This window comes from Cladophialophora yegresii (genome assembly GCF_000585515.1).
Source record: "Cladophialophora yegresii CBS 114405 chromosome Unknown aczIN-supercont1.6, whole genome shotgun sequence".
Classification (NCBI taxonomy): domain Eukaryota; kingdom Fungi; phylum Ascomycota; class Eurotiomycetes; order Chaetothyriales; family Herpotrichiellaceae; genus Cladophialophora; species Cladophialophora yegresii.
In genome coordinates, this window is record NW_006913050.1 from 377,215 (window position 1) to 400,592 (window position 23,378).

Sequence of the window (23,378 nt, forward strand, 5' to 3'; positions counted from 1 at the left end):
GAATATGTGACAATATTGAACATCAGCGCTTTACTGTCTATGCTGTAACTTGTCTTTGCAGCTGGAACTTGGCTGAGCACAAAGAGGCAACTTGTGGCTGGCTTGTCATATGTCGTGAATTGCATCCCCAACTGTCGGCGAGGCTGACGGCTGCATATTCACAGAATGTAAAGTTAATGAACTGGTCATCATTTGACCATAATCTCTTTGATGCGGCTTTGTATCTCCCTCACTGCGCCAGCCACCACCCATCCTGCGCGTAAGCATCTGATAATAGATGCAAATGCCACGTCCGCCGAGGGAAGCGCCATGAGCTGCGACAGCTCTACCCCTCCATAAGGCCGCTCACAGTCACCGTCACCATGTCCTATGTCGGCGCCGTCCACCCTCCGAGCGGAGTCCGGCTTGCCATCAAGCTGAACTTCCTCGAACCGGGAGTGGACACTCTCATTGTCGCGTGAGCAACTTGTGAGACTCCTCGCAGCATCATCCCAGTACTGACCTGAACATGTAGGAAAGCGAACCAACTCCACCTCTACGAGCAAGGGCCCGAAGGCCTGACGCTGTTACACACCAAGACAGTCTACGGCTACATTACGATCCTCGAGAAGATCCGTCCGTCTGCGTCCAAGACCGACCTCCTCTTCGTCGGCACCGATCGTTACCAGTATTTCACGTGTTCATGGAATGCCAGTATCGCACAACTGCACACGGAGCAGAGCTATGTCGATCTCGCAGATAAAGTGCTACGCAGCTCACAGGAGGCGGACAGATGCCACGTCGATCCCACACGACGCTTCATGAGCCTGGAACTGTATGATAGAGTCGTATCGGTCGTGCCCTTCGTTCAGCCTTCGAACAAGCGGGTGAAAAGAGAGAGCAATACCAAGCCTCCGGCCGGGGCGTTGGGTGAACCGGTGCAGGTCAGAGTTGAGGAGCTGTTGACGCGATCGTCCGCTTTCCTGGAAACGGCTCCGGACTCCAAAGATAACCCTAAGCTTGCTATTTTGTGGGAAGACAACCTGGAAAATCCACAACTGGTGCTGCGGGAACTGAAATATCGAGCCGGAGGAGAGCAGGCTTCTGCGGAACTGGAACGAGTGGCCGAGTTGAAAGGTGACCAGCTCGACAAGGGAGTCAGCCACCTCATTCCAGTCTCCGTACCCTACAGCGGCTTCCTCGTCCTAGGCGACCATGCCATCCGGTATGTCGACCGTGATCTTACCAATGTCATCACCCAGCCGTTGGATGACCAGTCCACCATTTGGACATGCTGGACCAAGATCGACGAGCACCGCTGGCTCCTAGCGGACGACTACGGCAAGCTGTTCTTCCTGATGATCGAAACCAGCTTTTCCGAGGTTGTATCGTGGAGACTCGACCCTGTCGGAGTGGCGTCCAAAGCGTCGTGCTTGGTCTACCTAGACGAGGGCTATGTCTTTGTCGGTTCGCATTCCGGCGACTCGCAGGTGGTTCACATTGAAGAGGAAGGCGTCCGCGTCGTCCAGACGTTCCCTAACATCGCGCCCATTCTCGACTTCACGATCATGGATTTGGGTCGAGGCGCACAAGGCGGTGCCGCGGCTGAGTTCTCGTCTGGCCAAGCAAGAATAGTGGCGGCTTCGGGCGCATGGCAAGACGGCACCATTCGGAGTGTTCGAAGTGGCGTCGGTCTGGAAGAGATTGGCACTATTGGGGAGATAGCCCACATCACCGACCTCTGGGCCGTGAGTTCAACCGGCGACGGCGACATCCAAGACACACTACTCGTTTCATTCGTCAATGAGACGCGGATATTCCAGTTTGACCAAGAAGCTTCGGTTGAAGAAGTGGACAGCTTCCACCATCTCGAGTTGTCTCAGCCAACTCTATATGCCGCAAATCTCCCCGGGCGTAAGCTGATGCAAGTTTATGAGACCGGGCTGAGGATCACAGACCTCGAGTCTAGTATGCTTACCCTCGAATGGAAGCCAACCGACGCAGGAGCCAAGTTGACAGCAGCAAGCGCAAACTCTGTCCATCTGGCTGTCGTCGAAGGTGGTCACACACTGCACGTCTACCACACAGCCACGAACGACGCCAACCCTGCCATTTCTAAGACATTCCCGGCCGACTCGCAGATTTCGAGTGTGACCGTCCCAGAAACGCAGAGCAACGTATGTATCGTGTCATTCTGGCAGACTGCATCTCTCGCAATTCTCGACCTACATACCCTGGAAGTGCTCCGGACTGAGTCTCTAGGCACACCTGGGACTGACATCCCGAGGTCAGTCTTAGTTGCCAACCTCCTGCCCGAGTCACCGCCGACTTTGTTAGTTGCAATGGCTGACGGCACGGTCGTCTCGTACTCATTCGACTCCACCAAGAACACGCTGACGTGCACGGACAAAGTGCTGCTTGGTACGGAGCCCGTTTTCTTCAAACAATTACCCAAAGGCAGCCACGCAAAGCTTTCGAACATTTTCGCTTCGTGCGAGCAGCCATCGCTGATCTACTCATCCGAGGGACGGATCATCTATTCGGCAGTCAATTCAGACAACGCCTCCCGGGTCTGCAGTTTTAACTCGGAGGCGTATCCGGATGCCATCGCGATTGCGACGCCCAATGAGCTGAAGCTGGCTCTCATGGGCAAGGAGAGGACAGCTCAACTCCAGACCCTCCCCATTGGTGAGACCGTGCGATGTCTCACGTATGAACCCAAAGCCAAGGTTTTCGCCATGGGATGCGTCAGCCGAACCATTGAAGATGGCGCGGAGGTGTTGTTGAGTTCCATCAAACTTGCGGACGAAGTCAGCTTTCGAGAACTGCACTCGATAGAACTGCACGACAAGGAATTGGTCGAGTGTATCGTCTCCACGGGCTCGTTTGACACCGAAGACGATTCCCGGGCTTATGGGGAGATGTTCGTTGTGGGGACGAGTATCTTGGAGGACGAGGTCGAGCACGGTGAAGACATTCTGAAAGGACAGATACTCATCTACGAGGCCAACAAGGAGAAGAAACTCAGGGAAGTCACTTCGATCAAGGTCAAAGGCGCTTGCCGTAGTCTGGCCATGTGCGAGGGTAAGATCGTGGCTGGCCTGGTCAAGACGGTGAGTGCACAAGTTCCACCACGGGGTCTTCTTGCTAACCTCTCCTCTCCAGGTCGTCCTCTACGGACTTGTCCCCTCCTCAAGCCGGGGCGACCACTCGCTCCAACTGCAAAAGCTAGCTACATACCGCACGTCGACAAATCCTCTGTCGTTGGCCGTCACGCCCGCCACACCAACAAGTCCCGCCCTCATTGCCGTCGCCGACCTCATGAAATCGCTGTCCATCCTACAAGTCGACACCAAAGACAAGAACTCCCCGACAGGCTACAGCCTGGTCGAAACGTCCCGCCACTTCGCCACCCTCTGGTCCTCGGCCACCGCATCCATCATGGAAAACGAATGGGTCGTGGCAGACATGGAAGGCAACCTGGTGAGTCTTCGACAGATCCAAGATGGCACCGGCCCGCTAGGCTACAACCGCCGGCTCGAAGTCACGGGCGAGTTCCGGTTGGGCGAAGTGGTCAACAAGATCGTCGCACTGTCCGCATCCCCCAGACCAAGTCGCGAAAGCTGGTCCAAACTGTCCAACGACCCCGAGCGGATCCGAAAGCTACCCCGCGAAGGACCGGTCGTGACGCCGCGCGCATTCGTGGCCACCATAGAAGGCAGCATCTACATGCTCGGCACGATCAACCCGCCGTACATGCAAATCCTCCTGACGCTGCAGTCTGTGCTGGCGAACAGGGTGCAAGCCCCGGGATACATGCCGTGGAGTAAATTCCGGGCATGGCGGACCGAGGTGAGCGAGAAGGATGAGCCGTTTCGCGTGGTCGATGGAGCGATGCTAGAGCAGGCTCTGCTTCAGTTAAGGGATGAGGAGTTAGCGATGTGTTTGAAAGAGGGCGGTCTAGACGCTGAGAATGTGACTGTCCAGGATGTGAGGCGGTGGGGAGAGGAGTTGAAACGGTTGTGTTGAGGGACGGGCGCGCCACGTAGAGAGGAGGGGAGAACACAGGGTGGGATACAGAAGGGATAGGATAGGATAGGATAGGTAGTCCAGGGACTGGAGTGATTGAGCAACTCCAAGTGATGGTGGTGTTCGAACTTCGTCCAAGCCAACACTACGTAGAGCGACCGTTGAAGTACAAGCACAATGGAAGAGATTTGGTGCCCAGTGTTCTTCTCTCTTGAATCTTCGTTCTTCAGTACTTGTGATTACTGCAGAAGAGATTTAGTGCCCAGTGGTCACCCTTCTCTCTTGAATCTTCGTTCTTCAGTACTTTTAGGTACGATTACTGCGGAAGAGATTTGGTGCCCAGTGTTCTTCTCCTCCTGAATCTTGCGTTCTTCAGTACTTATGACTACTGCAGAAGAGGTTTGGTACCCAATCGCCCAGCAGGCTGTTGATTCTTCGTTCTAACAAGCGCCCCGGGTTCTCCAGCCGGTATTGATTGATGACTGGACTGTGCGAGGATGAGTACATGTATGTCAGGAGAGGTCCACCGCCCTCTGGGAAATGCCCAAAAGAACTTTGCACCGAGGTTTATTGGACCTCTTGGCTTTATGCTTGGTACGGACACGGGCGCCACGTCTTCGTGACAATGTACGACTCTACGTCTCAAGGCAGTTGATCAAGCAGTTACTGATTACTGCAGTACGTAGCTGCAGTGCTCCGCGTCTATCTCTATCCTCGAAGTCATCGAATGGAGAAAAAAAGGCCATCAAAGTCCGCCGCCGCCGAAAATTAAGAGACTGAATGGATGGATCTGATGCGCAAAGGGAACTTGGACCGAATGGATCTGATACGCAATGGGAACTTGGACTGAATGGATGGATCTGATACGCAACGGGACCTTAGGACCACGGAATCAAGTAATTATGCACTGCACTGCACTGGACTGACTGACTGCCTAATCACGAGAGTACAGTAATACTGCACTGTGACTCAATTGGAGGACATGATGAATTTCAGAGGGGTCTGGGGGCAGACCCAGCTATATAGTTACGAAGGCCTATATAAATAATACGGTATCGTACAATAGGGGGTATGGCCCAGTACACCTCTTGAGGCTGTCTGGCTAACCCTTCGGATAACCTTCCCAGTCACAGCACGGCAGCAACAGCAACAGCCACGAGATCACCTTGCCTGCCTTGCCCCCCTCCCTCTCTCGGTCACGGCGCCACATCAGACGGCATCAAGAATGCAGGAGTCTCGAACGACGCACACATTCGAGCATCGGAACAGGCGCATCCGGCCTGAGGCCCTCTTCGAAAAACTCGGCAGGAGTCTCCAAACCACGCACGACGCACGAATCCGAACGAAGCAGGAATTCGACGGCCACGCGGCGCAATGCACGTTGCACATTGCACACATGGCTCTGTCTGGCTCTCAAGGTCCTCTTATGTACATTCTGGTGATTTCTTCCTTGATGCTGATGTCGCGAGCCTGTCCTTGCCTAGCTCAGCGCAGCGCAGTGCAGCAATGCACTCAATACTCTGTAGGAAGTAATTATTACTTAGTAGGTGCGGCAGGCATATAGGTACACATTTGGTAGTTACGGTGATTCCCACCGGTACATGCATGAATAAGCTACACAGTACTGTCCTGTAAATTAGTACAGTTCAACGCAGGCGAGCGCAGGTCACCCACAGGTTTACAGGGGAATTCCCCGGCGCCTTTTGGAGGCTGTTTTTCTCTTGGTAAGTGGATGGTGAGGTACTGTACGGAGTACGGAGTACAGTCATATTACAGTAGTAGTGTACGGAGTACGAGTATTAATTAAACTACTACTTCCAACTCACCAACACTCGACCACACCAAAGAGATGTAATGTTCTACTCTACTCTGGTCAGTACCTAGGTAGAGAGGAACGTAGGTACTGTCCGGTGTCCGTTGTTTCTAACACAACACAACCAAGAACTGCACCTTTGCACGCAGGTACGGTTACGGAGTACAATCTCGACATTTCATCGAATGCCAAATGCCAAGAAGAAAAAAAAGCGACTCTGGCCGCGGGTGGGATCGGAAAGTGTAGGCAGGCGCCAGCTATCTGTAGGACCAGTGGGACACGATCCGGTCTTCAGATTCACAAAGTGCTGGCCATGTTTGATACTGTAGTGTGCCTCTACTTTGCTTCGACTAACGAGTCGCGCCGTACGTTGGCTTCCTCCACACCGACTGGAGGTCCTCGATAGCTATGCCGACCCCAGACGAAATACCAGATTGCCGAGACGGTCACGCCACCAATGAAGACCACGGAAGCGTAATTCATCGTATCTGCCGTGGTGGGTAGGTAGGACGGCATGCAATATATGGGCGTGATCAAGAGACACCAGCCTGTACATGTATTGTCAGTGTGTCCGGAATAATGGTGACTCGGGAGTTGTTTTGGTCACTTACAGATTGCAATGATGTTGCATGCAACCCCAACGGGACCGAGGTTGTAATGAGCTCGTTTGAGCGTTCTTCGACCAGTGACCAGGGAAACAAAAATCGGCGTCGTGTAGGAAATGGTCTGGAAGAAGGTCAGCGGGGACAAAATGTTTTTGGAGAGTAGTTACCAAAAAGATGACCCCCACGCCACTAAAGGCATTGAATGCTGCGGTCGAGCCGAAGACGATGATGCCCAAGACGCACTGGATCACCATGCTGAACATCATTGCGTTGAAGGGCACCTCGAGCCGGCGGTTGATTTTTCTCCACCATCGTGAACCGGGAATCGCGCCGTCTCGTGCAAACGACCACACGGTTCGAGAAGCGGCAGTGGTACATGCAGTGCCACAGAGAAGAGCCAGAACCAGTAACGGGATGGTGACGGCAAAGGCACCGCCTTGGTTGCCAATGGCCATACGGAGAATATACGGTACTGGGGAGCTCTGGGCGACCACATCTTCGATCGGAGGGAGGACAAAGACGAGGGGGATCAAGAACAGTAAGCCACAAGCCACGTTCAGTATGACTGTGAGCACCATGGCTTTGGGGACCTGGATCGCCGGCTGTTTGACCTCCTCGCACATGCTGCACGCATTGCTTACTAAGTGATCTGGCTTGTGGGTACGACGGTGAACTTACGCGATGATCATGCCGGTCGCCGAGGTGACATAGGCACCGTGCAACAGACCGATGAAAAAGGACCATCCCGGAATCCAACCCGAGTTGGTCTGGAACTCGGTGAAGACGTACTTTGCGCTGTTTCGTCCGTTCTTTGCAAGCGCCAGGGAGCAGATGATGATGGCGGCGAGGCCCGTAAAAGTCCAGAAGACGGCAAAGGTCTGCGCACGAGTCAGTAAGATCCGGTGAGGGGGAGTGGGACAGATACTGACATCTAGTATGGGCAGCCATCGATTTCCGAGGGATGATATCGTATTGCACAAGAACGTAATGGCGAGGAAGAGCAGGAAGACCTCGTACGTCTCCGCGGGCCAGACCGGGTTTCCATCCTCCCCAAAGATGTTGATACAAGCGACAAAGAACTGCGCTGAACCAAAATTGACGGAGAGGGTGATCGTGATCACACCCATGGTGTTCGCCCAGCCACAAATCCAAGCAGCAACCGTGCGGTAGCGCGGCGGGGAGACCATGAATGTCTGGTAGTACACGCCTCCGGCCGCTGGGAAGACCGAAGTGATCTCACCGAGAGAAATGGCGACACAGGTCATGATCATACCCACTGCCAGCCAGCCCCAAATGATCGAGACAGGGCCGCCACCGATCAGGGGATAATACAGGGTCAAGGAGAGTCCATAGGGGACCGAGGCCAGCACGAACGACATGAACGCGACCTGCCAGGTCGATCGACTGCGGGCCAGTTCGGCCTGGTATCCCAGCACGCCGAGAAGAACGTCGGCGTCGGCGGACGCTGGTCCGGGCGAGCCTTCGACGTAATGTTCGCCTTTGGCATGGCTAGACGCAGTCGTGGTTTTCCGATATTGCCCAGGAGTCTCCGTCGACATGTCGAATTTGCCTGGCGGGTAGACAACGATCGTAGTTTGTGGTCTTCTACCACGTCGTATTTTTCTGTACGAGGGTCTTCTTTTTCAGACGCCGCCGGTGGTCAAGCGACGAAAACCGCGGTCAGAGTTGTTGATATGAGGACGGGGATCTCTCCTTGTATCCGAGACAGTCTCTTTCCTCGCAAAGGTCGACAGTATCTCTAGTTTTCAGTAGTCCCTGCCCCGTGCTAGTCCGGTCATGCCGGGGAACTCTGCAGTCTTATGATTGCTCTAAACGACTCGAGCAAGAGCTTACTGCCAGTAGACAGTGTGCTAGCTCGTGAGAAGTCATGTCGCCGCATTGCACCTCGGGCACAGCCCCTCAGCTCTTCCAGCTCCCTGAAGAGAGACGCGATACGTATGCTAGCCAATTTTGAGTATACTTTCCCATGGATTTTCTTGGGACTCACCCATTTCCTGGCGCTACTCGTAAGCGGCGTGGATTGGCGCTCTGGGGACATTCAACGTCTAGGCCGAACTGGGAACTCTCGTTCGATTGGTCGCTTGGCAGTTCGCCTATCTCACCTAGCCCCTCCAACGTGGGCTCGGATAGATCTACACCTTGATCGCTCGAGACAGGGACGCGGAAGTTTTCAGACCCGAAAGTGCGATCGCAGTGACATGAACGGTTGCATTTGACGCCTCGAACCAAGAGAGGAACTGGACGAAACTGGGAATCAAATCCAGGTTGGGGAAGGTTGGGGAAGGTTTGTGCGATTGCTCTGACGGTCTTGGTGCTAGGAGCTCCCCTGTGGGTGCCTGTCTCGTCGGATGAATGTCCGCGGCGGTGGTTGACAAGGGACGCACGGTGCTTAGCAGCTAATTACCAGCTAACTATGGAAGAACAGCACCGGTGCCAAGCACCCGCCGCCCGGCAACCTCATGTGGTAGGCAGCCTGGGTGCCTTGTGCCACCGCATCTGGGCTTGAATCTACTCCATACGCTCTAAGCAATATATGATTCGCAAGTGCACTTTGACCCTCTTGGGCTATCAACGAGGGCAAGATGGGCCATTATACCGAGTGTAGAAGTTTTGCTCGATTCGCAAACGCCTCTACCGCATCCCAGATGCCGGGGTTTCAAGCGACGCATTTCGTGATGCGGGGAAGTGGCGAGCGAAGCTCTATAAAAGACTGTACAAGGCAATGTAAAGATTCCTGATCAAAGTAAGGCCGCAGTCACAAAGAAACTATCACAAATCATTCAGCAATCAGCCATGTCGACCGAAACCTTGACCATGCAGAGCACCAAGGTGAATGGCAATACTTCTCTACCATCAGAGTGGTACCGTTCGCCTGCTCTTTACGAGCTCGAAAGGCGGGCCATCTTCTCCAAGGAGTGGTTGCTGACCACACACAAATGCCGTTTCCAAAAACCCGGCGACTACCACAAGTTTGAGATCGCTGGGTTTCCGTTCTTCCTGATCATGGATCGTCAACACAAGATCAATGGCTTTCACAATGTCTGTCGACATCGGGGTTATCCTGTCATTAAGCCCGAAGCCCCCACTTGCGGGACCAAAAGTATCCTTGCGTGTTACTATCATGGTATGTGCAAAGAAGGTGGAGAGAGATGTTGAACCCCGTCTGACCATGCCAGGATGGTCCTATGGATTGAATGGGAAACTCGCCAAGGCGCCAAAATTCGACGGGGTCGAGGATTTCGAGAAAGAGAAGAACGGCCTGTTCCCCATTCATGTCAGAATCGATGCCCGAGGCATCATCTGGGTCAACCTCGAGGCTTCGGAAGTACCCTCCATTCCGTGGGAAATGCGCTTACAAGGAAGCGACCGGCGATCTCGCTTGGCCATCTTCAATATGGATGACTATGTGTATGACCACAGCTGGAGCATCCAAGGCAACTACAACTGGAAGGCGGCTGCCGACAACTATAATGAGGTAAGCTCTCTCTCCCTTCCATGTGCAACGATGGCTAATGCTCCACGATCCAGTGCTATCACTGTCCCACGACCCATCCCGGGTTTGTGGAGACGAGTAATTTGGACAAATATCGATTTGAAGCCGAGGGCGCCGAACTACAGTACTTCATGGAAGATCTACCAGGCAAGACCAGCCGCGACTTTACACCCAGCTGGTTCTATCCCAACGGAGCTTTGAATATTGCGTCAGTAGTCCTCCGTCTGGCACCTTGTACGTGCGTTGTGAGCTGACCAGAGCACAGTGCTCCGTTTTGGTATCTCCTGCGCTCATGCCCCACGAGTGCGACGACAGTCCACAATGAGTATGAGGTGTACCGCCACAAGGATGCCACGGATGCCGAGTTTGAAGAGATGGACAAATTCTTCAAACAGGTCGAGGGCGAAGACAAGGAATTGTGCAACGCGGTACAAGTCAACCTCAACCTAGGCAGCTACTCGACCGGTCACCTGCAGCCGGACAGCGAAAGTGGCGTTCTCTGCTTCCAGCAGCTGGTCCGGGAAGCCGTTACCGCACACCGTAAGCTTGAGAAACAGGCTGGAAAGGAAGTGTGGCCCACACGGCCATTGACTGCCAGTGCTGGCGAGAGTGATGACATCAAGTTTTGTCAAGACGTGGAGCGTTGTGCAGCCTTGCAAGAATCGGGCAAATGGTGATCGAGATAAAGGCCAGGGTATACCTTCCCATGGTCGGTCATGGCATCGGTGAATATGTATGTAGGTAAGCCAATAGCACCATTCCCAATCCTCGGAGCACAGGCCTTTGAGACGTTCTGTACTAGTACCTATCCTAACCCAGCTTTCATTACTAAGTCGGCCTCTTCATTCGGTGGTCGAGCCCGGGGTTTTCCGCCAAGCCCAGACGCGAGGAGGAAAGCTTCTCAGTTCCCAAGCCGGCCGATCCCCCCACCCCTCCCCATCCCTCTGACCCACCCTCTATCGTCAACTACTCCCGACCTTATCTTGATCTATCCATTCGTGTACACGGCGAGCGTTTTCTCCCCGGCGCCACGCTACTCTTTCTGTTAGCCCGCTAGATCTTCTGCTCACGTCCATGGCAAAACCACATTTGCCCTCTGCTATCGTCACAGGGGCTCGCCTGTCCCCTACCCTCCCTCATGTGTAGGATGACCAGATGGCATCGCGGTTTCGCCCTGTCCCGCGACAGAACTCCCGAGGTTGGTTTTGACACTCTCGCCCACGTCACCAAGTAAAGTATCTGACCATATCGCTCAGCGGGTTGCATGACGTGCAAGTCACGACGGATCAAATGTGACAGAGGCACTCCAAGGTGTCTCAATTGTTCGACACGAAACTTGACCTGCCCTGGTTACGGCAAGACGCTGCGATGGAAAGATAAGCACCAGCTAAACCCATCGACCTCCGTTGCGAACAAAGGTCATCACATCTCTTCTACCGAGACCTCACGAACCCTGACCCCGCCGCCGGGCGAATTGTCAGTCGACCGAGGCGCATCACCAGACCTCGTGTCTGACCTACTGCCATTCAACGACAAGATGGCCGTGCTGCTTGCGTATTACTTTCACAACGTCTGTGCCATCAATTCTTGCTTTGATTCCTTCGCCAATCCGCTGCGCACCGAGGTCGCCGCTCTCCTCACCACGTCGCGCCTGATCGAATTCTGCATTTTGAGCATGTCGGCCGCCCATCTGAGCAACTCTCATCCACACTGGTCACTGGAAGGGCTGGGATATCTCACCGCGACGGTGACCGAGCTGTCAAAGGCGATGAGCGGCGTCATAACCACCGTGCGCCCTTTGTCAACCACCGCCACGGATCAAGACCTGGGTACTGTCCTACTAGGAGTTATCATGCTGGGCATGACCACCTCCTGGCACGCTTCATCAGGTCTAGGCCTCGAACACATTTCCGGATCACGCGCCCTGTTTCGGACATGGATCGCGCAAGGGTTCAAATCTGCCACCCTCGAGTGGCCGCGTTTGCATTTCTACCTGGGGCTTCAGGCTTACTGGGAGGCAATGGCTTCTTTCTTGATCGACCAGGACATCCACCAGCTGGACTATCTGTATATTTCCTTCGCGATCGATCGGATGAAGGCCGTAACTGTTCATCCCTGGACGGGAATCAGTGCGGTTCCATGGTTGTACTTGGCCCAAGCCGGGTGTGTGATTCGGTCCAAACGAAAGCGAGACTGTGGCGAGCTCTCAAGCACCAAGGCCGTCACTTCCCATCGGCCCCTGGCAGAAGTCTCTCATGTCGCGCATGGTCCTGCGAAGGAGCTTTTGCACTACCGGCCCCCAAGCGACGCACAGATTGAGGATACATTCGACGAGCAGACCTCAAAGTCACAACTCCAAGATCTCGCACGGTGTTGCCAGCTTGCAGCACTGATGGAGTTTATTCGCTCGTGCGACTCCCTTGAGGAACAGCAAGCAATGTCCAAGTTGATCGCCGATAACATGGGAACTTCGTCGCTTTCCGTGGACGTACGACCAGACGCAACATGCACAGAACTCCTGCGTGACTTGTCGGTGCAAATACTACGACTGATATCGGGCATTCCAACCAACTCGGGTGCCCGATGTCTGTATCATCTCCCTTTATTGATCGCTGGAAGTGTGCTTTTGCCGTCTATCATGGGCGTCTCGTCGCCCACAGAGGGCGGCGATGTCACGAGCGACTGTACTATTTCCTACTGGCGGCGATTCGTCATGGAGAGGGTCGTGCACCTCGAGCAATCCGTCAACCTGGAAGCCCATCGGAGGATCAGATTTCTTTTGACGGAAGTTTGGGCGCGAGGCGACGCTGTGCCTGTGCAGCAATACCAGCCGCTGACCCCAAGAAGTCTGCATTGGGTGGACGTGATGGAGGATGCGAACCTGCGGTTTTTTATTTGATCACAATGTCTTTGAGTAGCGTAATTCCTTCAGCACTATTTCCGCTACTAAAACGCAACCTCGGGCGCTCACTCCTGCTCGACGGTCGTGCATGGCCCATGGACAGGCTGGCGTCGACGAGGTGGCGAATTGGTGATTCTCCGCTCTCTGATCGAGGAGTTCGAGTCGTTCGATCCACCCACCCAATGGTCACGATCTAGCACCTTGACGCATAAAATCTAGTATGGTCGACAGGTGACAGCAGTCTGTCAGCCATGTGGAGGGAGGACCCCATCAAGCTCGGGAGACTAGGGCATCGTTATTTGATTCGCTCGAATCCCACACCCTAGACTGAAGTGGGAAGTTTTGTTCGATTGGCCCATGGCAGCCGGCAGCCACACGCTCTCTGCATCACGGAGTATACTGACTCTCGTCGCGTGGAAGACCCCGCTGCACCAGCGAAAGCGACCGACAGAGAGATTATAAGGCCCTCTGGCCCGAGGCCCTCCGACAATGTACTATCGACGCGATATTCACACTATCGACCACGCCAACTTACAACTTCGGCATCGCATTGATCCTTGACCTTGACCACCCACAATGTTGAACACCGACACTCCAGAGATTGTCCGCATCAACGCAGGAATGCCGACGTGGACTATATCCTGCAAGTCCTCGACCGCGACGGGGGCATCATCATCGAAAATTTCATCGACCCGGGAGCGGCGGCCCAAATCCGAGCGGACCTCAAGCCCTACTTCGACTCCGACGGCGGCGATGTCTCTGGGTTCTTCCCCCAAACCACGCGCCGAGCCATCGGGCTGCTGGGGATTTCCGACGCATGCGTCGATCTGGCTCTGAATCCCATCCTCACCGAGGTTGCTTCCCGCCTGTTGACGTCCACGTATGAATACTGGGTCGGGCAAGAACGGCACACGGCCGTGTCCAAGCCGCAGATTTCCAGCACGGTGGGGTTCCAGGTCAACCCGGGCGGCCAGCAGCAGGGCCTCCATCGCGACGAGATCGACTACCACACCGCCCCGGGCGCGACACCGATGATGCTCGGCGCCGTCACGGCGGTGGTCAAGACGACCAAGGCCAACGGCGCGACCATTGCGATCCCCGGATCGCACAAGTGGGGGGACGAGCGCGCGCCGTTCGACCACGAAGCCGTCCCGGCCGAGCTCAATCCGGGCGACACGTTCCTGTTTCTGGGAGGCACGTACCATGCTGGCGGCGCCAACTCGACGACGTAAGTACATAATTGTACCCAGGAATTTCCTCCCGTGACGGATTCCCTCCCCCCGCACATCGCTCTTCTAATTGATTCTCTTTTGGTTAATTCCATCGGTTCTAAACAAATGTTACGCAGGGACGAAGCGCGCGAGACGGTGGGCATCTTTCTGTGCAAGGGCATGTATCGGCAGGTGGAGAACCAGTATTTCATGGTCCCGCCGGAAAAGGCCAACCGGCTGTCGCCCAGGGCGCAGCGGCTGCTGGGATATGCGATCAGCCCGCCGTTCTGCGGGTTCGTCAATTACAAGGATCCCATGGAGGCGATATTTGGCGTGAATGACGCGGAAACGGTCAAGATATGATGAGGGCTACAGGCTGATGATGAAATCCGCGCGGTTGGCCTGCTCAATGCAGGACGATGGCATGATTGATTACACGTGGGCCACAGGAAACTGCTAGTGATAAGCCCTGTGGCGAAAGGAAGGACACCAAAGTCAAGGGATCACGATTTACTCTGTAATTATCTGATTCGCAGATCTACGGCCATCGTCACCGATTATTTGGAAGGGGTTTTGTTTTGACCGAGCGAGGGCCGTAGCATTGACTTTAGAATACATAAGGCAATGATCGCGATGGAGCGTGTGTAGGGGAAAGGAAAGAAACCCGCTTGTAGGGGTGCGAGGGGGGTGGTACTGTGTGTAGCCGCTTTGGGGAATCATGACTTCGGACAGCCTCACCACGGCACGCCACTCCCTGCCATCCATGCCATCCATAATTCGCCATGCAGCCCATGCAGGCCTTGCTACCCAAGCGAATCTGTTCCCCAAGAAAGGTCATATACAGCAGTATGCCAGCCTGATCTTCCCAACCTCAGCCCGCCCTCTTGACACTCAGTCCGCCGTACTTTCTGGCATCGGCTGCGTCCGCAGGTTTTGTGAGTGCGTTCGTGGTCTATGGATGGCGCCCCCAGTGCACGTCCTGCTGCCGAAACCTCAAGCTCGTCTACAATTCTCCGGACCCTCTGCACTTCGAACCTACTTTGTTACCATGGCGGAACGATTACGGAAGTAGTGAGCCAAGGTATCGGTGTTGGCTTGATGATCACATGCATAACGCACAAGAGTAGTAGTATGGTACATGTGCCGCCGTGTGTGCCCACTGAAAATGACCTCGGACACGCAATGCGAGAGGAGGATGTTGGGCCCGGCCCATACTTAGGTATGCATATCCTGCCTACTGTGGCGCCTTGCTTTTGAGGTGAATGATTGGGGGGCGCGCTTCATGCTGGCGGCAGGGCTCTGTACATGCAGGTTCCAGAAAGGGGGGTCGATACCTTGGTAGGCCAGGCAATGCAGAATACGAGTCGACGCGCCGTTGGTGGAGTGGATGGAAGGGCGAGAGCAAGGAAGGGGACTCCATACTCTGTGACTCTGTCCCGGGGGTTCTGTATGGGCTCCTTGAAATCGTGATATCCGAATCCGGTAATGGTGAAGTTGACCATCCAATGGAACGCGTGAGAGCTGCATGCACAAAGCATACACGGGAATTACAATCTCGGTATCCAGCTGGCCAATTTTGATCCGGGGATATGGGGATCCTTGAAAGTCGAATTCGTGATATCCGGATGTAGTAGTGGTGAAGTTGAGCGCCCGATGGAACCTGTGAGAACCGTACGCCTAAGGCTCACATGAGGGTATAGATCTCATTTGCTAGACATACTGTAAGTACCCTCCTGCTGACTGTCGACCTGACTATATGTATTGCTCTGAGGGCGCGCATGGCGGTCGCGGAGCCTGTTCACTGACCATCCCCTCGCGTACACAACGAACGAGAGCTCCACGGACCAAGACCAGATCATGATCAAGACGAAGATCGAGACCAAAACCAACAAGCCATCCTCGTTGTCACGCCGCAAGTACAGCACATACATATGCATATCGTCCATCATCCGAGATACTGACCTCTCCCAGGTGCGCCGTCCAAGACGTCAGCATGTCCATCGCGGACCAACCGAAACGGGAATCACAAGCCAGTACTCGCGGACCGCATGGCGAAGATGTTGTGGGCATGATGCCCTTCTCGCATCACCGTGGTGATCCTCATCACTATCATCAGCATGATGGTGACGTGGATGCCTTGGCCGGAGAGATTGAGGAACTCGTGCGTATGGCACGCTTGGAGGCTGCCGGCGTGGTGGAAGGTCTTGGACATCAGGCCAGTCAGGGGATCCGTGTTGTTGAAAGGAAGTGAAAAAGGACGATGAGGGAGCGGAATCCAACGGGCGGGAGAACAGAGGGAGGGGGAAGGGGGCAGGGGCGAGGGGTAGATGCAGCGTATGGCAGAATCGCGATATAGTGTTGAAAGTGAATCCGCTGCAGAATGCACCTTGCACTCCGAACTGCAGTTGAAACCATCGTCATCAGCCTCCTCAGCCCGTCATCTCAACGTCCGATACAGCACTCCGCACACTACGACCTGTAGACAAACTACTCACAGAATCGATACTCATGAAAGTTGAATCTCCAGCTGCTGTGGGAGGTCCCAGACTCGGACGCGGCATCCTGCCAGTGACCACCATTGGAGAGCGTTTGACCGTTTCTACGCAAACGATTCGCCATGGAGACGAAAGATCGGAGACTCGAACTGCTTGAAGGGCTGTACGTCCTGGCGAGCGCTGGGGCGGAAAATGAAGACCGTTCACCTATCTCCCTCAATGGAGCAACTTCGCTTAAAGCTGGAAAGGGGGTTGGGGACCTCACAGGCGGTGGTTCCACCAGGCTGAGCTCGGTCGCAGCCGGAGGAGTGATTGGAGAATGTGGTAATAGATGTCCTGGAGGCCTTGTTTCGCGCAAGGGCTCTCCCTCTCGTGAAGGTGCTCCTTTGTCTGAACTCCGGGACGACGTACTCATAGTCGAATCATCGCTAGGGACTTCGACACAGGCAACGGATGCGCAGATCTCCACGACCGCTTCTGGGGGAAGAGATGGGTCAGCGGAATCGGCAACCCCGAGACTCAATGCAGTCCAACAGGAAATCATAAACCGGACCCGTGTTTCCGGATCCGACTCAACAAGACGTTAATATTGCCTGGCGGCCTGGAAGAAGTCGACCATATTTTCGACTTTGCCCGTCTCTCTGAGTAACAGAAATGGGGCGAGAGCAATAGTAACGCTTTCTAACCGGACGCGAAAACTGTCGCCACCCGGAAACTGATCGCTGGCTGACACTGCCTCCGCCGCAGAATTCCGTGCATACTCTTTGAGACACGTGCAAGCAAGTCTTTTGCCGATGCAGCTGATCGACCTTGTTTCGAAGGTGTCACCATGTTTCCATGTATCTCTGGTCAGGACGTCGAGCTCATGCAGGTGCTCTTCCGTAATGGAAATCGCAATTGCCATGCCTTCCAGGAACATGCCTTCCGGGAATAGAGCCACCAGATGTTCAGAATCTAGAACAGCATGTAGAGGGTCGGATAAACGAGAGCGTCTGTCGCACGTAGTATTGCCCGACTCCATGTGGTGTTTTGAATGACTTAAACCAAGGGAACCAAAAAGCCCTAAAATGTCCCCTGCTGCAATCCTTGGTGGCTCGGCGGGCGGAACATTGGTAAGTCTGGTTCCGAGATGATAGCCCATTCCAGCGAGGCGACTGTGCAACATATGCCGTATGCAGGAGGGAATGTTGGATAAGGGGCACTCCTACGAACGTGCTGAACCATGCAAGACGCGACTCGGACTTTAAGAATGCTCCGGGCAGTGTGTGCGCAGCCCAATGCCGCAAAGGTCATGTGTGTTGAACGTGCATTAATCGACTTGCAGATGTAAAAGTGTCGGAATAGAATCAAGAAGAGGTCAAAAGCCTGGTCGAAGGCTCTGACTATACGTAGCAGTGTTCCGATCTGGAACAGCTGTGCAATAGCCGTTGCCGTAGCACCCTGGCCCAGCAGCCTCAGGTAGATGCGAACGAGTAGTTGTGACTGAACATAATAAACGAGTTCTTGGTGTAGCCAGGTATGAGGGGCTCTCGCCACAAACCATAGCCCAAGTCTAGGGGGAGCTGGGCGACCATACATGTCAGAGTGGGACGAGTTCGCGGTATTGGTGTAATACAATGGGCCAGCATCACTTGGTGATGGCTTCGGCGAGACCCCACGGATTCCCAGCATCGCTGAGTTTCCCATGTCGATTGATACGAGATCTGTTATGAATTCACGCTGCGGAGCCACATCATCGTAGTCGTCACAGCTGTCATTCAACAAGTCCATACCTGAGAAAGACACTTCGCCGTCGAGTTGTTGCGCGTCTTGCGCAGCTCGGTGTTGAAGTTGGTTTGCCGGGTATGCACTCAAGGTTTCTGAGTCTGATCCTGGTTCATTCCTCTCCAGACGTTCCTCATTAGACGATGGAGGCACTGAAGGCGCTATGATATTGGGGAACTGTGTCTGCGGCAGAGGCCCAAGGCGCTGTTTTCGGTACGTATGCAGATTGAATTTCGCCCTTTGCCGGTCCAACTGGGCGAAAGTGATTGGCGTCCCAAGGACAGCATTGCACTCCGCAAGCATCGTTTCTCTATTGACACCTCTTTCATGGAGGGTGGGGAGCAGAGTTGCAAGCGTTCTCTTATCGTCGCTACTAATCCTCCCGTTATATTGTGAGGAGGTCGGATCTTGGTGAATGAATTTAGCTTTGCGTCTGACCTGACGAGGGTCAGCCGCTTGGTCCATGCCGCGACCGCCTGTAGGCCAGGACGTCTCGCTGTTTGAAGGCTTCCAGTCGTTCGGCGCTTATGACTTTGAAAGGTGGGAGGGGCTCGACAAGGAGTAATCCGCTGGCTGAAGAGACGGAATGGTAGCGAGGGATATTGAAGAAGACGAGTCAGCCTTGCGCAATGGTGCGGGAGAATTGCGGGCCGCCCAGACGATTTCTCAATTCCCGCATCGGGAAAGGCCTGGGGACCCTGGCCGTGGGTGTGGCTGCCTTTGGTAGGGCCGCGTCTCAGCGCTTGAGGGGCATTCGCGCACGGACGCTGTGCAGAACGATTGGCCATTACACAGCTGGGGATGACCAGCTTGTCAGTTACCCACTGTCAAAGATACGTGACTGCTTCTATGCATCTTCGAATGTGGTGCAGCTCCTCAAGGCCGACCTCGGTAACTTCAGCTGGCAGAGGTGGCACAGGCTTGTCGCTGTGCCCACGAGGTGTGCTTTTCGGAGAGCATCTTCATCAACAGATGCGTCATTGAAGGACATGACAGTACTGGTGTCGACTACGTCGTGTGGCCGCTCGATGACTGGCTGTCCTTCTTGTGTAATCACGACTGTTTCCAGCCCGCCACCGCAGCCGCAGCCGCAGCCACAGCCACAGCCTCGGCGGTCGGCGAGTGGTAACAGTCGGCGCTTACCCGACAGACTGCAGCATCGCAGAGAGTCAGCAACGATCGGAGAGGTGTTCATTTTGCACAGCTAGTGGAAGAGCATATTGAGCCATCCAGAGTCAGAAGCGGCGGCAGTACCAGCGATCAAGGACGAAAACACCAGAGCCGAGAGTTGGTAAGCCTCTCGAAATCGGTACAGCCTGTGGCAGGTCAGCAAACTAGGTGTGCAGACCGAGGAGTGGATTTCCTTTTCGCAAGCGACAAGGCTGACAACAGCTCTGATCAAGTACCAAACATACAACGAGGCCCGTCAGGATCATCCCAGCAGACCATGCTAAGCAACTTCATCGACCAATGCATTCCAAACCCACAATAATGAGCTTTACAGCACCAATGTCAGAGTACCCGAGGAAGTATGGTATAGTAGAGCCCGTCGCCGGGGTGCTAGAGAAGGTCAGAGAGGATTTGGGGAGAATCAAAGCGGAAAGAGTGAGGATGAAATCTGCGTTGGAGCAGAATGATAGCTCCAGATGCGGCTTTGAGCAGATCAATGCGGCTGACAATATGATCAAAGAGAGGCGAGCACCGATGCGGGGAAATCAAGCAGTGCGCAGGGCAAAATCTACCAAACACAATTAAGTCAATCGGTTGTGGGATTCGACGTGGTGATCGATTGATCCATGGAGAGCGGTGTCACTTGGAAGAGCCCATTCTTCATTGGGCTCGAAGCAAGCTTGGAGAGCACCTGCGCTTCTTCAGCGGGTGGATGCTATCGAAGAAGTTCTGCAAGCAGTGAGTTGGTTAAGAGGAGGACGGAGGAGGAGAGAAGAGAAGAGACATGAGACGAACAGGCGGGAGTGTTCGAAAGTAACTAATCACGTGACAGTGCAATCTGGCTACTGTGCTCTAACCGGAAAGGGACAAGCTTCTGCCACGCGACGCGTTCGAGTTCAATTGCTGCTTGTGCTGCAGCCACTTGAACATGGCAACAACATTGTCGACGAGCGGCAGCCAGTCCCCAGCACTTCGGAATCTCTTTCGGCACGATGTTTGAATCCCTGTTCTCGAAGCCTCTCTCCGTATATCTCACTCTGGTCCCAGCAACGTCGCAGGAGAACCACCATCCGGATTCGAATGCTTCATCCTCAACCCTCTCGCCCCTCACGGGCCCTCATACAGTTCAATCTCCACTGAGTTTCCCGATACAAGTTGAGCTCTTGAGCAGCTAGTACCTGCCCTCCAACCGCTTGAGCCTCATAGCACGGACTTGTCAAAGCAACAGGAGGGATATCGGGTGCTAGTGTTATGCGTATCGGAACCTAACCCTAAGATATCTGTCGGTTCAAAGTGTCGCGGTCAAGTTGTCGAGTTTCTGACTAGCTTCATCCGCGTGCCTCCTGCTTACTATCTGCTCCGGCGGAGAACGGTGGGCTGGATTGGGTGCGGTCAAAAGAAAAGTGCGACGTTCAGAGCTCTCCTTCGAGGGCAGTGAAAAACGGTCTCGCCATGCGTCTGGTTGGTAAGCGTCCCTGAGGGACCGCGCGTCGGCATTCCAACGCTGAACAGTATACGTGATCATGTATGGGATGTTTTGCTCGATATGAGCGTGGAACGCGAGTTAAGAGAAAGCGGAGATGACTGTTCGTGGAAGATACGTGCACCGGGGTATATGCCTAGAGCACAAAGATAATGCAGCCCACACACGACATTGCTGGAAGTCCTCGCTGCAGTCGACGGGATCCACTGGCCGGAAACCGAGTTTATGTTACTCGCTGTCAGGTCTCGGACACTTCTGCAAGACTTCGATATCGGCATGTCTTTCCACCCTGGCACTTTGTCTGTTTCGGCCGGCTGTATCTGAGCACATGCTTTCCACGAAAGTCAACACCAGTTTCACACTGCGACTCCTCTTCAAACTCTGCTCCCACTTTCACACCGTGCGAGCCACGGCAGCTCATTCACCGAACGCACGTCGAGGCACCCGCCACCAGATGTGAGCTTCTACGGAAGATCCCGATCAGCCGCGTTAATCATCAGCATCATGTTGCATCATGGTGAAAACTGAGAGCGCCGAATCAGCGTGTCCTTGATTCTTCGGGATTTTTGGACTCGTGATGAACCTCACTCTCGAGTGGGAAGAGGACGATTTTTTATGATGTTCTTTGTGCGTCCTAGCCTGAGAAATGGCGAATGTCCTTCAAATCTGCGGAAGAGAAAACCAAAATCTTGTCTCCGAGGTTACTGTATCACACACGAGAGAGGCATCTTTTCCTGTTTGACAGGGCTTGGATGTTGCATTTGAATCGGATTCTACCGACCACGTAGGGATGAAGCGTGGGATATATCGTCGGCCGAGGGATGGATTCAGAGGGACGACTGCCCGAAGCTGCCTGCGGAGTGCTTGACTTTATGCTGCTACCACAATGTTGGAAAGAAATCGCGCCTTCTGATCCTTACCGAAGACTGTATCAAGTGGACTGCATCTTGCTGCATGATCCCAACCTCCTCCTGGGTCCAGGGAACACTCTTGTTGCGACAAGTCCTGAAAGTCTAGTCAGTGGAGCTATAGAAAAGTCCTGCAAAGCTTCCAAATTACCAGCGGGAAGGTTCCACAGAGACTTAATCACCTTGCTTGAGAAGCCGGAGGCATCACGAAGATGAGCGGAGTCACCAGGTGATCGAGACAGGACCTCTCTCGAGTGAGGATCAAAGCTTTGGCTTGTCTGTTCTTGTCGCCTGCTGTTCATTGTCGCTGCCAAGGTCCGATCTTGCTTTCTGAGAGATTCTCTGTTACAATCCTACTCTTGGTCGCCGCGATGGATATGCTCTTGCTCTGGGCTGGCGAGGACGACTTTCCGGTTTACTCGAAGTGACGGACCATGGACGGGAGTTGGGCGATTTGCCTCGAGAAGCGCGGAAAGCATGTCGATATGTTTCGTGCAGGCTATGGACAGATGGTCCTGGTGCTCGTCGTTCCTGGATGCTTACATGCTCTTCGGACGGTGGGCGCACTTCTTTTTATAAGTCTCCCTATTCTGTCTTTCTTACTGAGAAGTGCTAACCAGGTACTAGTCTGGTCCGCACCAGTCATCGGTTCTTTCGGGATCTCGAATGAGTCAGGATTATACGAGACATGCGGCTGTCCAAGTCTTGTCATAATTTCAACAATCGGCCAGGTGTACACGCAGAACGCGCTATCATTGCCTCGTTTCGACCCTGGCTGAGCATGTCGACTGTCCCATTCTAGCCAATTATGACAAGCCCAAGAAACGGACTCTTCTTGCCCCGCCTGAGGTCCGTCTGGACTCCTTCACCACGAACCATTTTGGCAGGCCTTCGACTTTGCCTTTGCACGACAGACGCAGGATCTTTCTCGAGGCCCTCGCTGTCGATATTACGTGCCTTGCCAAACAGCAGTTCCATCGACCTGGCTGTTGCTGTCGATGATCGATTTCTGAACCACGCCACGTCCGATAGACATCTTGGGCATCAACCTCGGGGGTGCCTCCGACCTGCTACTTCCGGCCACATTGCTCTCCTGCTCCACCAGCACGAACGATACTCCGCAACGTAGCCGCAAGAGCGCATACCCAGCTTGCTCTTCCTGGAGGTTGCGGTCGCTCACGAGAAGGAGAAGGGTATCTGCTGCTTCTATCTCGTCTGGCCTCCAAGTATAGTATCAACTGGGGAAGTGGTATTTCTGATGGCTGTCATTGTGATGATGGCACTATGACCATGTGTCAGAAGGACTTTGGGTAGCAAGGGAAACGAGAGAACGTACTGAAGACTTAAAATCGGTGACCTTAATCTCGAGCGTGTACAAAAGTACATTCAAGAGGATTGCCATGGAGAGAGCAAGAGGTAGAACCAGGCTTCAGCTGGAAGGCCAAGCACGAAAGAGGAAGGTCGCGACACCAAGGGCACACGCCGAAATAATACTTGATATCTTG

The 23,378-nt window shown here is 54.1% G+C and overlaps 5 protein-coding genes across 5 annotated transcripts; 3 read left to right on the forward strand and 2 right to left on the reverse strand.

The window, feature by feature from the left end:
- Window positions 1-362: 362 nt before the first annotated feature.
- A1O7_08136 (uncharacterized protein) lies at window positions 363-4,008 on the forward strand (the record flags this gene model as incomplete). The annotated part of the gene is made up of 4 exons (XM_007762130.1): window positions 363-457; window positions 515-3,092; window positions 3,145-3,592; window positions 3,656-4,008. 4 exons carry the CDS (start codon window positions 363-365, stop codon window positions 4,006-4,008), a joined length of 3,474 nt encoding a protein of 1,157 aa, XP_007760320.1.
- Window positions 4,009-6,157: 2,149 nt separating this feature from the next.
- Window positions 6,158-7,985, reverse strand: A1O7_08137 (uncharacterized protein; the record flags this gene model as incomplete). Its single annotated transcript, XM_007762131.1, has 5 exons — window positions 6,158-6,369; window positions 6,433-6,547; window positions 6,594-7,050; window positions 7,105-7,304; window positions 7,356-7,985. 5 exons carry the CDS (start codon window positions 7,983-7,985, stop codon window positions 6,158-6,160), a joined length of 1,614 nt encoding a protein of 537 aa, XP_007760321.1.
- Window positions 7,986-9,240: 1,255 nt separating this feature from the next.
- A1O7_08138 (uncharacterized protein) lies at window positions 9,241-10,617 on the forward strand (the record flags this gene model as incomplete). Its single annotated transcript, XM_007762132.1, has 4 exons — window positions 9,241-9,571; window positions 9,624-9,922; window positions 9,976-10,148; window positions 10,206-10,617. 4 exons carry the CDS (start codon window positions 9,241-9,243, stop codon window positions 10,615-10,617), a joined length of 1,215 nt encoding a protein of 404 aa, XP_007760322.1.
- An 860-nt stretch (window positions 10,618-11,477) lies between these two features.
- A1O7_08139 (uncharacterized protein) lies at window positions 11,478-14,416 on the forward strand (the record flags this gene model as incomplete). The annotated part of the gene is made up of 3 exons (XM_007762133.1): window positions 11,478-12,826; window positions 13,441-14,070; window positions 14,191-14,416. The coding sequence occupies 3 exons, from the start codon at window positions 11,478-11,480 to the stop codon at window positions 14,414-14,416; spliced, it is 2,205 nt and encodes a 734-aa protein (XP_007760323.1).
- A 3,194-nt stretch (window positions 14,417-17,610) lies between these two features.
- A1O7_08140 (uncharacterized protein) lies at window positions 17,611-18,777 on the reverse strand (the record flags this gene model as incomplete). Its single annotated transcript, XM_007762134.1, has 1 exon — window positions 17,611-18,777. One exon carries the CDS (start codon window positions 18,775-18,777, stop codon window positions 17,611-17,613), a length of 1,167 nt encoding a protein of 388 aa, XP_007760324.1.
- Between the last annotated feature and the right edge of the window lie 4,601 nt (window positions 18,778-23,378).